At 43.7% G+C, this 14,450-nt stretch overlaps 1 protein-coding gene across 3 annotated transcripts in view; it reads right to left on the bottom strand.

Annotated features, from left to right (window-relative positions):
- Window positions 1-14,450, bottom strand: part of gas7b (growth arrest-specific 7b) — a 60,092-nt gene that overhangs the window by 38,678 nt on the left and 6,964 nt on the right. The window contains exons 2-3 of one of the 3 annotated variants that reach the window (XM_076033727.1): window positions 7,334-7,426; window positions 7,014-7,077 (exon numbers count right to left, since the gene is read on the bottom strand). The exons of 1 other annotated variant lie outside the window; for it this stretch is intronic. In XM_076033727.1, the coding sequence (XP_075889842.1) occupies window positions 7,014-7,077; window positions 7,334-7,426 (157 nt within the window). The remainder of the gene's footprint in view (window positions 1-7,013; window positions 7,078-7,333; window positions 7,427-14,450) is intronic. One more of the 3 variants, XM_076033729.1, reaches the window with a different exon arrangement.

Here is a 14,450-nt window from a genome sequence, read left to right as displayed (position 1 = left end):
GCGGGAGCGAGCCACATTGGTCATTACTGGACCCTTGCAGGGTCGTTTAAGGAGATGCAGGACAACTCCAAACCAGTGTCTGAGAGCCATGTACTTGCGGTTCAAACATCACAGACGGGTGGTAGCTCTGTAATATGAGTCAGGAAGCAGCTTGGTAAGCAAGCTCATGATAAAGTTGTGCGGAGCTCGGCTCTGCCAACAGGAGGTATGTTCATTATTCAGAGAGTTTGTACCCTGCTGACACTTTGAAAAATAAAACAGCAAACATTTATGAAAACGAATGGCAGTTTCTCAATTTCCCACTTTTGATTTATTACATTTGTCTGCAAAGCCCATCCTTTTTTTGTATTTATATTTCTTGACAAGCGCATTGACGTTGTTTGACTTTTCTTTTCTAATCCATCTTCAGGATCCATTTTCTTTGCCATCAAACAGATCAGGAGCTTCACTGAGGGACAGAATTCTACCAAATACCAAAACATTCATGACCAGTGAGTTAATGTGATCATGTTCTCAATTGTTAAGAATTAACCAATGAAGAAAAAGTGTCAGACAAACAATAATTAAGGTTTATTTTATCAAAAAAAGATTGCTTACTGCTAGTGCTGCTAGTGCTGCTAGTGCTAGCTTGCGGGAAAGATGGCTTCCTGTGCTGATGCAGCGAAGCCTCAACCTTATTTAGAACAAAGTCTGCAGAGACGTTACTGTGTTAATCAGCTCCACTTGTGGCGTAGACAGTCGAGCAGCTCGTTTCAGCCTGGTGGCATGAAAAAATCCAGCCCACATCGAAAAAAGTGTTAGTTGATATGCCAGTAATGCAAAAAGACATGTTACAGAGTTGAAAAATTATATTTTTTTTATTATTTTAGGGCCCCTTTAAAACAACATAAGTCCATGTTTTTGGAGAAACATACTCTGTGACCTCCTTGACATGCGCTGTGTTCATGCTAGTATGTCCAGTCCCAGTAGCATGCTAACTGTGGCAAGAGCCACATGAAACTCCGCCCACACGGCTGGCACATTAACATCACCTTCCTTTATATTTTGGTTCTCGTTTACATTCGAGAACATGGCTACCCCAGCCTTCTATTTCGGTGGCACTGGGTGCCCTTCCTCAAGCTCTGTGTTTGTATTAAGTGTGTTTATCTGTATTCAAGTGCCTCGCAGCCCCTACAATTTTTTTTTAAGGCTATACATAATGAATAACAAAATGTTGCACTATTTATCTGCAATTTGTAGTAAAAGCACTTCAGAGTGCGCGGCTTTGGAAGAGAGCACAATCTAGTAAAGTCAAAGTTGCATATATTAATGAACTTTCTAGAACTACCGAAAGTAAGATGAGCCAAACTGGGGAGTGGGGGGGGGCTGTGGTTGTCCCAAACCAATCAGTGGGTCAATCAAGTTGTTCACGTGCCAGAGACTGAAAACAGGAAACGGGTTGCCATCATGCAAGCCAGTAATCAGTGAAAGTGCAGGGTCTAAATTCTCTGGTCTTGTCGGAGTCATGTTTGCAGCAGGGTGGCTGATGGGAAGCAGGAACGCTATTCATTATCAGAAGGCGATGCCTCACAGCAAGCAGAGGGACCACAGGGTGTTGCAGCACCAGGCAAACATTTTGGAGGCATCTGCTGCGCCGTCGTCTATTTGACTGCGGTAATTAAGCAGGAGTGGGAATCGATCTGAGCATAAACCATCTCTGGAGGGAGAAGCTCCATCACCTCAGTGGATGAAGTCATTTCTGCTTTGCCTCTGAAAAAAAAAAAAAAAAAAAAACAGCCCTGAACTATCGGTCGAAGCGGATGAATCCAAGTGGACCCCGTTTGACTTATGACGCCATGTAATTGCACAGTGTCTGACCAAGCAGCAGCAGCAATGTTTCACTGTGGTGGTCACGGTGGTAACTGTTATATATATATACAGTATATATGAATGTACTTCCTTGTGTCTCTGAGGAACGGACTTTCCTCGACAGTGGCCACGGATGTAAATACGTTCCAACATGCCATTAAAGAAAATCCAAGCAAAATCATTGTGTTCTCTTGTGTTTACTTACTGAGTGAGAAATGGAAGTACTTGAATTGTGAAATGACTGAAGGTTCACAGTCTATCTCTCTCTCATCTAGAGTTGCACAGATGGTTGCTTAAATATGGATTCTCCTGATACCAAATATGTCTGTTTTAGGGAGCAGATCAGCTAGTCTTGACAAAAATGGGCCCAAATTACATTTATTTATGCACAGTTAAAACACATTGATGGTAGGCTGAGCTCAGTTGGAAGGATGAGCAAGAACAAACTGTACACAAAAGAAACAGGGAGTTTGATTACAACGTTACCCTGCTCTGGTTTAGAAGCGTCATTTCAAAGAATTTTCAACAATCAACTGTTCTACATTTGAAAACAACAGTTCCAATTCATAAGGCGAATGGTGTTTGGATACCTTAAATCTATCTTTATATTTTGAAAACATATGTTTTGTTACTTTTTTTTTTTTTACCCACATTAAAACATTAATCTTCTAAAAATGTATCAGTGTCATATCAGTATCGGCCTGGTATCTGTCTGAAAAGAAAATCAGTGGTACGGCACATCCCTACTTTCATCATGACCAACATGTCAATACTTATTGCCGTTTCAGGCTAATAAGTGGCTGAGAAACTAGACATGTTATGTTATTAAAGGGAATGAGGAGGCAGACTGAACAGCTTAGGGGCCCCCAGAGCAAGAAGAGAGAGAAAAAAAAGTTGTGCAATCTTCCAGTGAACCCCCCCCACTCTCCCAACTGTCATGTTTTGTATATGTTGCATTTATGTGTAAGACTGGGCAGCTTGAACGCTCCTAGTCTCTTCTTGTGTGGTTTCATTTCAAAAGACACCAGTCACCAATGGGAAAAGTGAAGAGGTGGAACTCGATGGTTGTCGTGGTTGAAAAATGTTGCTTCATTGTGGCTTTTCTTTAAAGGAGCAGTCACACACTTCCTTTTCTCCATTGTGTCAAGACTCTGGTGGTGACATTTTCTAACCAACGTAATTGTTAGAAAGTTCCAAAGAGGGAATTCCAGTGTTAACACACTGCAAGTACGTGTTGACTTTGATCATTGAACATTCAAACGGGCAAACAATAGATGAAAAGCATGAAAGGTCTTCTTGTCGCTACTGTGTTGCTTTTTCTTCCAAAATATCTATCGTAGTCTCATAGACAGGAGCCACGTTCATGTTGGCTTTGGATGGACACATTGTTTCTCATATTTTACTTTATGACCACAATAGATTTCAATTGCATTGCTCTTGGGGGGAAACTGCAGGACTTTTGAATTGGTTAGAAAACATCACCAGAGCCTCAGTCAACATGGTTATTGAGTTGAAAAGTTTTAAAATTTCTAAGTTTTGCCGACTGTGATTTTTTTTTTTTTTCCTCACTTATCACATGGAAAACAGAAACTGAAGGGAGGACACATACACACACACACACACACACACAAAAAAAAAAAAATCTGCCACTGACTGAACTTTGCCACTTATTTGAAAGCTGTCAGTCATTCTGACGGGTAATAACAAGTGTTCTCACATGGAAAAAACAAAACTGCCAACGATGACGAAAATGCAATTAAAGCGTCTGTAGACAGAACAAAGACCTTGAGGAGCGCGTAGGCATTCATTTTTATCATGGCTGTCGTGATGCGAGGGAGCCTGGCGGTGGATCCTTGCAAAGGTGCAGCTGTACCTGGGCTTCCATCACACCGACCTGGCCTGTCAATGAAGCACCTCAATCAACCAACTCCAAATGTTTGCGCTGCAACAGGGTATTGAGAGGTGCACAAATGGGCCTTTTGTCATAGCAATTTTCACCAGAGTTTGCGGCACACGCAATCAAAACTGTGTTCTTCACCACTTCAGGCCAAAAGCGGAAAAACGCGTTGAGGAATTTCAGGCTGTTGGAATGAGGGAATTCCACCTGTGTGGATTCAGGGTGTGCCGCTATTGCGACACATTTCTATTCATTCATTCACTTTGCTGAACCTACACAGAGATCACGTTTTACCTAAAGTGCCCCTCTGCTTTTTGTTCTATTTAAAATTGACCACTTTGAGTTCCAACTTTTAAATGTAGAACATGTGGCCCGCGAGGTCAGGCTACATGTTGTTTCTCCGTTGTTGATACATATCATTCAAGAATCACAAACAACATCCAATATGAAAACAAGTGTCCATATGCAGTGCAGAAGTGATTGCACCAAATTCCACTTGTGTCTAAAACAAATTCTGGATCGAGTCAAACATTACACTCAGCCTGCAATTCCCCTCCAAATCCTAACTGGTCACATGTGACTGTGTGTAAAATGTGGCACTTCTAAAATGAAGCACGCACTGACAAGGGAAATTTCAGTGAATCTAAGCAGCCCTAGCTGAGCTTGTGTAAACGACGAGCTGCTGTAATGACTTGAGAAGTGAGGTCAGCGTTAACGTGTGCCAGTAACAAAAGACACTGGGACTTCACACTGACTTTTTTTCTTGTTTATCCTCAGAATTGCAGTTTAGTGTGTGAAATTATACCGCAGACCTGTTTTTTTTTTTGTTTTGTTTTGTTTTTTTTTTGGTCTTTAAGCTGAGAAGAAAGGGCCCAGAGAGGCAGGCAAAGACAGATGGGAGTGGGCCGCTTGTAGTCAGAAAAAAACTAACGAACGATCTGCAAAAATGTTGGACACGATGAGACATTAGACTGTTTTTCTGGTTCGGTTCCAGTGTTGCAATTTAAACAGTTCTCCTTGGTGTTTCTGTCTCTTCATTCGTCCACGGATCCACAGAATGGGAGCACCTTGGTAGTGAAGACCTCACATAAACCTCACAGCCAGTTTGTCTCGGCATATGTACTATTAAATAATGCACCGTCCACATGGCTAACCCTGTAAACTCTGCACTGCCTTGGGCGGCAAAATTCACAGCCTTGCCCAGAAAGCCTCCTGGCAGAGGACACAAAGCAACCAATCGCCAAGCAACCATACTGACTGGTTGACTGTCTGGGAGCTCCACTAAAATTCCCAACATGGCCTAAAATGCTGTCAGGTAATCCAGCCATCCAGCCAAAAATGAATCTACAGTTTATTTGATTGCAATGTCACCATGAAATGCTGTGACTGATAAATTCAAAAAATATATATATTTCTGATGGTATTCATCCATTTCCTGAGACCGAATTTCCTGCAATCAGGGTTGCTGGAGCCTTTCACAGCTGTCTCGAGACAAGTTCATGGACGTCACCTCGGGAACTTCTCGCTATCAGACGATTTAGAGATGACTAACAGCCTAATGTGCTGATCTTTGCACTGTGAGAGGACCCACGCAGACATAGGGAGGACAGAAACACAGGCGTGCGTCACCCTCCCATTGCACCTATTTTCCCCAAAATATATTTTCCATGATTTCCCCATTCCAAGACAAACGGCAAGTTTGTAGGTCACAAAAACACTTCAGATCCTCTCCAGGATAGACTCAACATGACATGACCGAACATGAACCTGTCTAACTGTGCAACTACTCACTGAAGCTGAAACTTTAACCAGCGATGAAGTTGAGGGATGACGAGCTACTTGTCCACCATCGAGAGGATCAACAGATTAGGTGAGAGTGCAAACAGTAGTCACTGCCCCTATTGTACCAATGTGTTCGCTCGGTTAAACGTGACAAGTGTGTTTAAGGTGGTTCAAGGATCAGGAGACCCAGAGGTCACTGTGTTAATACAATTCCACTGACTCTTAGGACTTCCTGTAATGAAAGCAGGTTTTACACGCCAGCGATTGTTTGCGGAAGGCTGAGAAAAAACCTGATGACGTCTCCTAATTCAACAGACTTAGCGTTAAATGGAAAGGAAAACAATAAGTTTGAAGAAAAATAAAGATTACTAAAGATCAATTTAAAAGTCAGAAATACTGCAATCTTAAATGGAGAGCAAAATATCCCAACCTCTCAACCTTTAACAGATAGCAACTATTACAATTGTGTCAATTGTGAAATAAACTTGTTCGTCAATAACTTTGTTTGATGTCTGGTGCAGGCAGTACAGTAGCGATTATATCATTTATACTGGAAAACAGCCCATATTTAATGTGCTTTTGTGTATAGAAAAACACAACATCGAGCATGAGCAAAAGTGAATGCTAATGCTAACTAATCCTATCACAAGCTATCTGTTAGCCAACCAGATAGCAGAAGGCCAGTGTTGGACAGGTCCTCAGTTACACTTTGTCCACGCTGAATACAGGCCCAGTGTGTGAAATCTCCAACCCATAGGGTTTACTGGCCTGAAAGGATTTTTTTTTTTTTAAATATGTTTTTAGTTTGATAAAGCCACTACAAGAACCATATGTTCACAAATTATAAACACTTACATTTTCATAGGTTGACTTTTAAACACATGTACAAATAGAAAGTATCCCTCTTTATTGTATTAAAGACCAGATCCCAGCCTCTTTCATTCGGGGGGAGGGAGGGAGGAAGCGTAGGGGTCAAATCATGGACTTTCCCACACACCCCCAAACACGTGCAACATATCTTATTATGGAAAAACAAAATACCTCATGGTCTTCCTATTTTAGTGCCACTGGCTGGCTGCCTGGAAAACCAAGAATAATTTGTCCAATTCCCTTGGAAAATGATTTTCTTTTTTAATAAATCGCTGGTCTTTGTTGGAGTAGTAGTAGTAAACTCAGACACGGGCGCTTCACCGGCATTACAACTGCCTTGTATAATTTCTGCTGCTCCAGGTGAAGCTCTAACGCAGGACACCTCTAGCAAAGAATGCTAGGCCAGAAAAACTGATGCTGGTGGTCGGACGACATCAGAGAAGCGGTGAACTCAGAAAGAGCCATCGCCATTTCCGACAGTGAGCTCACAACTACAGCAACTTCTACGCACAAGCTGCCATCCTGAAGAGGTGAGTCACCCGCACACAACTGTCCCAGTCTGAAATCACACACACACAAACACACACACACGTACACGTTGTGAAATGCCACTCACCCACCCGGTGGCAGTGCGGAGGAGGACCAGTGTGCAGCCATCAGTGGTCCAGGGTTGCAACAGACTGGAATACCGGAGAGGGCCGAAGCTTAGCAGACCTCACATGAGCTGGAGTGACTCAGCTACTCCCAACTGTGCATGTGCGTGCGTGTGTGTGGTTTGCATTGTGCTTTTCAGAAGTGGGTGCGAAAAAGTGTTTCTGTTTCCGTTTTTCCATGTCGTGCTGCATTTTTATGCCATGTTTATGTCAGTGTGTGTGTGTGTGTGTGTGTGTGTGCGTGTGTGCGTGTGTGCGTGCAGGCACAAGAGCTGAACTCGACCACTGGGAAACATCTGGGTTTTGGGAAAAGTTGAGTTTTGTGGGTGTGTGTGTGTGGGGGGGGGGTGTCAAGGTCTGTGAGAGCAGCCTCCAGCTGGAAAGAGGAGGAAAAGTTGCAGAAGGTGATGAGCAGGAGGTGATACACAAGCTGCCAACCATGTGGAGAAAAAGATCCTGCTTGACAACTGAAGGGAGCGTGTGTAGTGTTTAGACGACCTTGGGGGATGGGACGTGTAATATTTATGTACTGATATTTAGGCAAAATATGAACTTTAGAGGCCCTTAGAATGTTTGTGTCCCGCTCCCTCCTGGAAAAGGCATCTGTTCCCATTCAGAGATTTTTGAAAGGACAGCGTTACACCAACAGCTACTATTCACAGTCACAATTGTATCCGCACATGTTAAAACCGCAAACATCCGCCATTCTGTTGGCACTTTTTTTTTTTTTCTTCACTTTGCGGAGACTTGTTTAACCATCGGAATCCGCTGTGAAAGGACATCAAACCAAGCCACGGGAACTCTTTTCCTCTTTTCCACGCGAGGTTATTTATCTTTCAAGCTAACGTCTTGCTGAGCCACACACAGATAATGAGCTGAGCCCACATGTATGGGTCACCAGGAATGTTGGGAAAGCTTCTGTTGTGTTCTGAAGTCTGTGGCATTCTGGAGGGAAGCGCAGTGATGCGGAAGTTACACCAAACATGTCAAAAATGCATGACTTCAACTTCTGGTATGATGAAGGCAGCACTGTAATGCACTTCATGCACTTTTTTTTTACATAGTTCTTAAAAAAGGTCTTAAAATTTAAAAACCATCCAGTCTGTAAACGTCCACAGTGAAGCTGACAGGTGCAAAAGCTTGAGAGGAAGACTTTGACCACGGAAGGCAGAAGGCTAGCGGCTGGGTTGTGGTTCAGGGTTCAGGGTTTCGCTCTGACTGAATAGGAAGCTGCAGCAAAGTTTGTGAGCCATGCCAACTTGCAGTTTTATTAGGGCTGGACATTTCCTTATTTGAAGACATGAGAGTGCCAGAGCATAAGCGTTGGTGGCTGTTCCCTAATTGTAGCTGGTAACTGTAAAGTTGAGTTGAACAACGGTCACACATGCCTCAACCAACAGGAAATGCCTCGGTGTTAGCAAACGGTTCAAATGCAAATGAAAAACTCTGGCGTGTCCAATCAGCTTAATCTGTCTTTCAACACTCCTAATTGTTTTCTTCTGGCTCTCTGACAAATGGATGTGTAGCTTCCATAAACATAGACTTCTGATTCTTTCTTTCTGTCTTTCTTTCTTTCTTTTTGCTACCATCAGGTTCTGTCTGCTGGAATAAATACCTTGCACAAGTAAGTGTGTCTTTGATACATTCCAGTTAGTTCCTTACTGTTAAGACACTGGATGTAGCATTGCAGGCATGCACCTCTTGAGAAGCCCACCACCAAACAGAATCCAGCTGTATACATAGTGCAGCTGACGGAGGTAAACAGCCACCAGTGGACTAGCACACAGCCTCAGACACAAAGTCTTTGAACTGCAGTGCAATGCAGTGAGAGAGGGTCTTCGTCTCAAAGTGTAGAGACTTTGAGGCGAAGACCCGCGGAGAGAGTTTTCCATCGCACTCTCTGTTGTAGAGTGAGTTACATGGTGATTGTACACTGAAAGCCCGATTTCCTGCTCCAACTCATCATGTCACGAGGAGCAAGCAGGGTGCATAGGTGCAACAGACAGGGGAAGTGTCTGTTTCCTATTATTCGCTCACGAATCGCTCCATCTTCGTGATCTGAGCCAACATGGTGGTATCTGCAAGGCACCAGGTCATCGCTGGCAAGTCGACACACAAATGCCGAGGCTTGACACAGCTGCCCAGCCGGCACTGTCACACAGCTGAATGTACACAGCGAGTCCTCAGTCAGGACTTAATTATAACCCCTTGCTGTTAGGTCAAGAATTGGCACCTGCTAAACCTGAAGCAAAGCGTTCTAGATGACTGTTCAATTGTAATGGCATATAAAATGACTGTTGTTTTTAGGGCGGGGCATTAAAACACGCTTAAAGTTTCTATTTTGATCTCTCTTTTTTTTGTCAGTAAGCAGGTCGCTCCACTAAGATTGCTCTAGCAATCAACTGTGACAGGTACATATATTTATATGCACAAAAGGAGAAGGCAGTTAATCACAGCAGTAGACATTTTATAGCTGGCCATTGTTGCTATGGTCCCCGCTTTAGGCAGCTGTGAAGAAACCAGTTTCGTTTTCTATGTACTTTAAGACGCCCTGTGGCGAATTACTGCGGCAATTGTTGACGCAGCTGGTGACGACTGTTACAGTGGACCTGTCCAGTGCCCCGAGTAAAAATGTGGCTAGTTTGTCTCAGCTTGTATCACAACATAGCTGCAAAAGATTTGTCGCAACATTCTGACAAGTGTCGTAGCGCTCGCCAACATTGCGTTCGAAGGGCCGCAAGTTATGGCCGAGCGTATTGAACTGAATCACTTCCTGAAACCATTTGTTCATTTTCTCACTTCAGTTAGATCCTGCCAGTGAAAAGAAGTGCACGTTAAATGACTCGTTCACCGAATATGCTGACTTCGGTGGACGTCATTTCGTCACTGAATGAACCTCAGTCCTAAGACCATGACTGATTCTGATTCTTTAAAAAAAAGTCAGTTAAAGAATAATGCAGAACCGTAGGTCAACAGGAAAAACTTAAACAGCATAAAAACAAGCAACAATTGTCCACGTTTAGGGACAAAATTCAAGATTTTTAAAACTGAAGCGCTGTGGCTTTCAGATGAGAAATTCTGGGGAGCTGAACAATTTGGTGAATTAATCTTTTCAACCATTGTTTTTAATTAAAGGTACATCTTGAAGGATGTGAAATCTGTCCTCTGTGTTTGACCCATCCACTGAGTAAGTGGTGAGCAGTAGCGGTGCCATGCTTGGGAAACATCACTGCCCAACCTCTAATACTGAGTGCCAAGCAGGGAGACAATGGTTAACATGTTTATAGTCTTTGGTATGACCCAGCCTGGGATCAAACCCACAACCTCCCAGCCTCAGAGCGGACGCACCACCAATCACCCACTGAGCGAGTTACTGTCGCAATTCAAGTGATTCAGTTCACCCTAAGGCTGGGCAATTAATCGATTTAAAATCAAAATCAATCTTTTTCGTCAAGAAGATCGTAAAATCGATTTCCTCTCGCATGCTACCGGTCTGTGCGCCACCACTCCCCGCTGCAAAGTATGCCTGAAGGCGTACCACGACAAACTTATTTCAACACCTAGCAAACACCACAAGCCAGACTGGGCGCAGTGTGTTACTTTGGGGGCTGTACATGAGGACGAAAGACCGGTGTTTCGGATTAACTCACGACTATGTTAACTGGCTACCTTTGTTTACTCATATCTGTAGTTGTCCTAGCTACAGCAGATGTCAAAACTACATGTTAGTAAATTATTTTAATGAAGTCGCGTACGACATGCACTTATTCCGTTTTGTAGCATATTTAACGAGAAATGTCACGTGAGCCAGTCGTGCTTTGACGATGAGTTGTAGCCTAATGTCGCAAGTGTCCCACTGTGTATCGGAGGTGAAAATATCACGTCCCCTTTCCACGTTTGTCCTCAATGTTAATAATTGCGGAATGAAAAAAAAAAAGGAACCCACTTTGTGTACTTTGCCGTAGGTTAACTTTTAGTCACGACTACGAATTGCTGTGTGCAGACGTTTAGGAGCTGTCAGCAGTGCCCTGCTCCCCTCCACCACCACCGCGTACCCCAAAATCGCCCAGCCCTAGTTCACCCCATCACTAATTCTGACACCAAGCAGCAGAAGCACAACTCAAAGTTGTGCTATGTTTTCAGAACAGGCCTGACACTGGTGGTTTAAACAGTGACACAAACTTCTGTGTAAAACCTTGAGGGGCCCGTCGCTGTCGAGAATACAGTCATGGTGATCCGCAACGCGAACTCTTGGCTAGAGTTGCAGAGTGGGATGTATTGAGATACAGCGAGACAAAGCTGAGCGAGGGGAGGACTAGGAGGAGCCCGAGTGAAAGAACAGCAACGGCCCTCGCCGGAGAGCAGGGCGAGGCGAGGCGAGGCAGGCGGAGGGACGCAGGCCAATGGGGGCTTTGGAGCATATCTGTATTTGGAAGACATTGTTTTGGCTTTGGCAGATGTGGGAGCATAAAGAAAGCCACATTCCCACATGCAGACACTTCAGAAAGCCAAACAGCTGAGGCAGCGAACGCATGCCTAAAGATACATCAGCTTCAGCCTGACAAATGTCGTGAAGGAGGTGGGATGGTGCTTCCGTGCACGACGGTGTGCAGGTCTAATCTCGACCCGGCCGCTTCTGTTCACAGGATCAGATACGACGGGGAATCAATCAGCCGCTCTGCTCTCCACTCTGGCACATATCTCCACAAATACTGGTGCAGTTTTTTCACCGAAACCTGCCAGAGGTTGGAATGCCATTGAGCTGTATCACTCAGCCGGTAAAGCAAACTTGCACAAGCCAAGTTGCCGGGTATATCAACGTGAGTCACGACGGCGTAAAGCCGACTGCACACAGTCTTTTTCTCGTGAAGAAACGCGGCCAGACTCTCATCTGATAGGGATCTGTTTGTCTCAGCCAGGCGAACAAGCTGTACCCACAGGGGTCAGCCACACGAATTAGAACAAGGATTGAAAATCTGCAATTGTTCTACGTCACTCATCATCCGCCCGAGTGAGAAAATGCCAAAAGGAGTGATTTTACCCAGTTTTTAACTAGGCAACACTTACTTAGACCGGACGTGGGGATGCAACCCTTTGAGTATGACCTCAAAAACTTTGAGGTGAGGCTCAACAAACTGGTTATGGATACCAAAGCGTCTACCATGCATCACTGAAGGATTTGCATCTTGAGAGGCAAAGTACCTAATGTTGATGTGATACCTGGGACATTTAGAGCCTCTTAAAGCACATGTTCAAGACTGAAGAAGCTTGTCATCCAAAAAACTCTATCTATCTAGCGCTATATCCTAACAGAGTTTCCTCAGGGCACTTTACATGATGAGCAGGTCTAGACCATGCTCTTATAGCCAATTGTCCCTGCTGAGAGCAAACACGGAGGTGAGAGCTGCTAGGACAAACTGTCTGGTCTATATTAGAAGGCAGAAACATTGAGCAGATCCCAACTCTCAAATAAACATAGGCAGAAAAACAGGGGATTAAAAAAATGACTATGCAAGTCTGAAGATATAGCCCTGCTTCTCTGATCAACATATGAAGGGATAAAGGTGTGTTCCATTATCCTCAGAACTTGCAACATCCATGAGAGCTGAATGACCAGAAATGTCACAACTCCATGCCCCCTTATATCAACATCAAGGAAAAACTACTTTTTACATTCTTTCCTCACCAGCCAGGCTGTGTTTGTGTGAATAAAATGCCATAAGGACAGTATTTCACAAAGGCAAATCCATACATGTTTTGTAGTTTCACAGGTAGGCAAATGGGCTGCTACGTTCAGTGACGGTAGTGCCTTTTGTAGCTAAATAGAAAACCAAGCAAAGTTTGCAATTGCCATAAATGCACCTATTCGAAGATAGACTGTACCATTCAAGCTATGCACACAAGTGTCAAAGATATTCAAACTGCTCCTTCCCCTAAAATATCCTTCTCATGTTGTCAAGGGCTTTAAGCACTGCTCTTTCCTGTTGCTGTCGCTGTCTGACTCTGGGTTTCAAAGCCGTCCTCCTGTGTGAAAGTGTGAAACCTCAAACCAACAGTTTGGTCTCACTGCAAACAACGCGGCGTGGCTCGAAAGGTGTTTTTTGAGTGCTGACACATTTTGCAGCTCAACACCAGCAGTTCCATGACAACACGCGAGTCTGTTTTGGTATGACGCTGGCAGGAGACGGCTGGTGTTCATTTTCCAGCGTAACAAGGGAAGCACCTGGCTGCGAGATGGGAGCTCCACAGCAGCCGTTTGGCCCCCCAAGCCTTCCTGGACAGGGATTAATGCCAGCCTCAATCACCATCCAGACCTCCGCGAGCCCCCTGTACTTGCTGCAGGCTCTTCAATTTCATAATAAACACAGCTGACACCTCTAGCAGGAGAAGCATTAGGAGCCTGAGAGCTTCTCTATAACTCACAGTTCAATGCTAATTGCTTCTAGTAGCTCCCCTGGTCGCACAGGTTATTTCACACTGAAGAGAAGCAAAGCATGGTGCAAAGAAAGGCTGACTAAAATCCAGAGTTCGAGTGGAAAAAAGGTGAACTATATCATACATGGCTGCACTTAATACATTTCATCCTTCTATGAGAGTCAGGGGGAGTTTACCTCCAGATGGTCTTTTGCAGGCCCAGCTGCAGGGCCTCTATTACAAATTAACTGCCTTGTGCGTCGATATTTAAGCTCTTCAACGGGATTCCTAAATTGTTATAAGAACATAAAGTGTTCCTCTGTGGAGAACCAGCCGTAACAGTCCTTCAGCCAGCCTGTTAGGGCTAGAAGCCTGTGTGTCCTCAACTCAGTGATTTAAGCTCCTTCACACTGGTCCAACATGGCTTTAGGGGCTTCTGCGTACTTCCTTTCTTTTGCCTGCTATGTGAAAAATATGCGGAAATACTTTTCAATACTTTTTTATTACTACCACTACTACTTTTTTTTTTGTTTAAAAAAACTCAGCTTTCTACTGGCCAGTTTTAGGCCAAGATGCTCATGGGTCTTCTTTCATTGTTTAATTTCAGCACAAAAACACCAAAAAGATTAATCATTATTAAAAAGTGGATATGAATGGAGGTAAACAAAATCGCAGTTTTAAAATAAATGTTAAAAAAAATAAAACTTAACAACTAACTAATAATAATTAACAATGCTCATTTCAGGAGTGAGGAAATCACTGATCACGAGTTTGTTTACTGGATTAACATGAAAAGTGTGGTCATTTCTCACATACCAACAAAAAAATACATTTCTGGAAGTAAGAAATGAATGCACTCCCAGCTCTTGAAAAGGTGCTTCAGTTTTGAAGAGGAAGTGCCCCCACCCCCACCCCACCCCAATAACAATAACTGGTGGCATTTTATATCCACATTAACCATTCTGGAGTTTCACAGAGTGAAATAA

This window comes from Nelusetta ayraudi, unplaced genomic scaffold (assembly GCF_046127955.1).
Source record: "Nelusetta ayraudi isolate G7.1 ecotype Tasmania unplaced genomic scaffold, CSIRO-AGI_Nayr_v1 ptg000042l, whole genome shotgun sequence".
Lineage (NCBI taxonomy): Eukaryota > Metazoa > Chordata > Actinopteri > Tetraodontiformes > Monacanthidae > Nelusetta > Nelusetta ayraudi.
The sequence above is the reverse complement of the archived record's forward strand: the minus strand, read 5'-3'. Positions and strand labels throughout refer to the sequence as shown.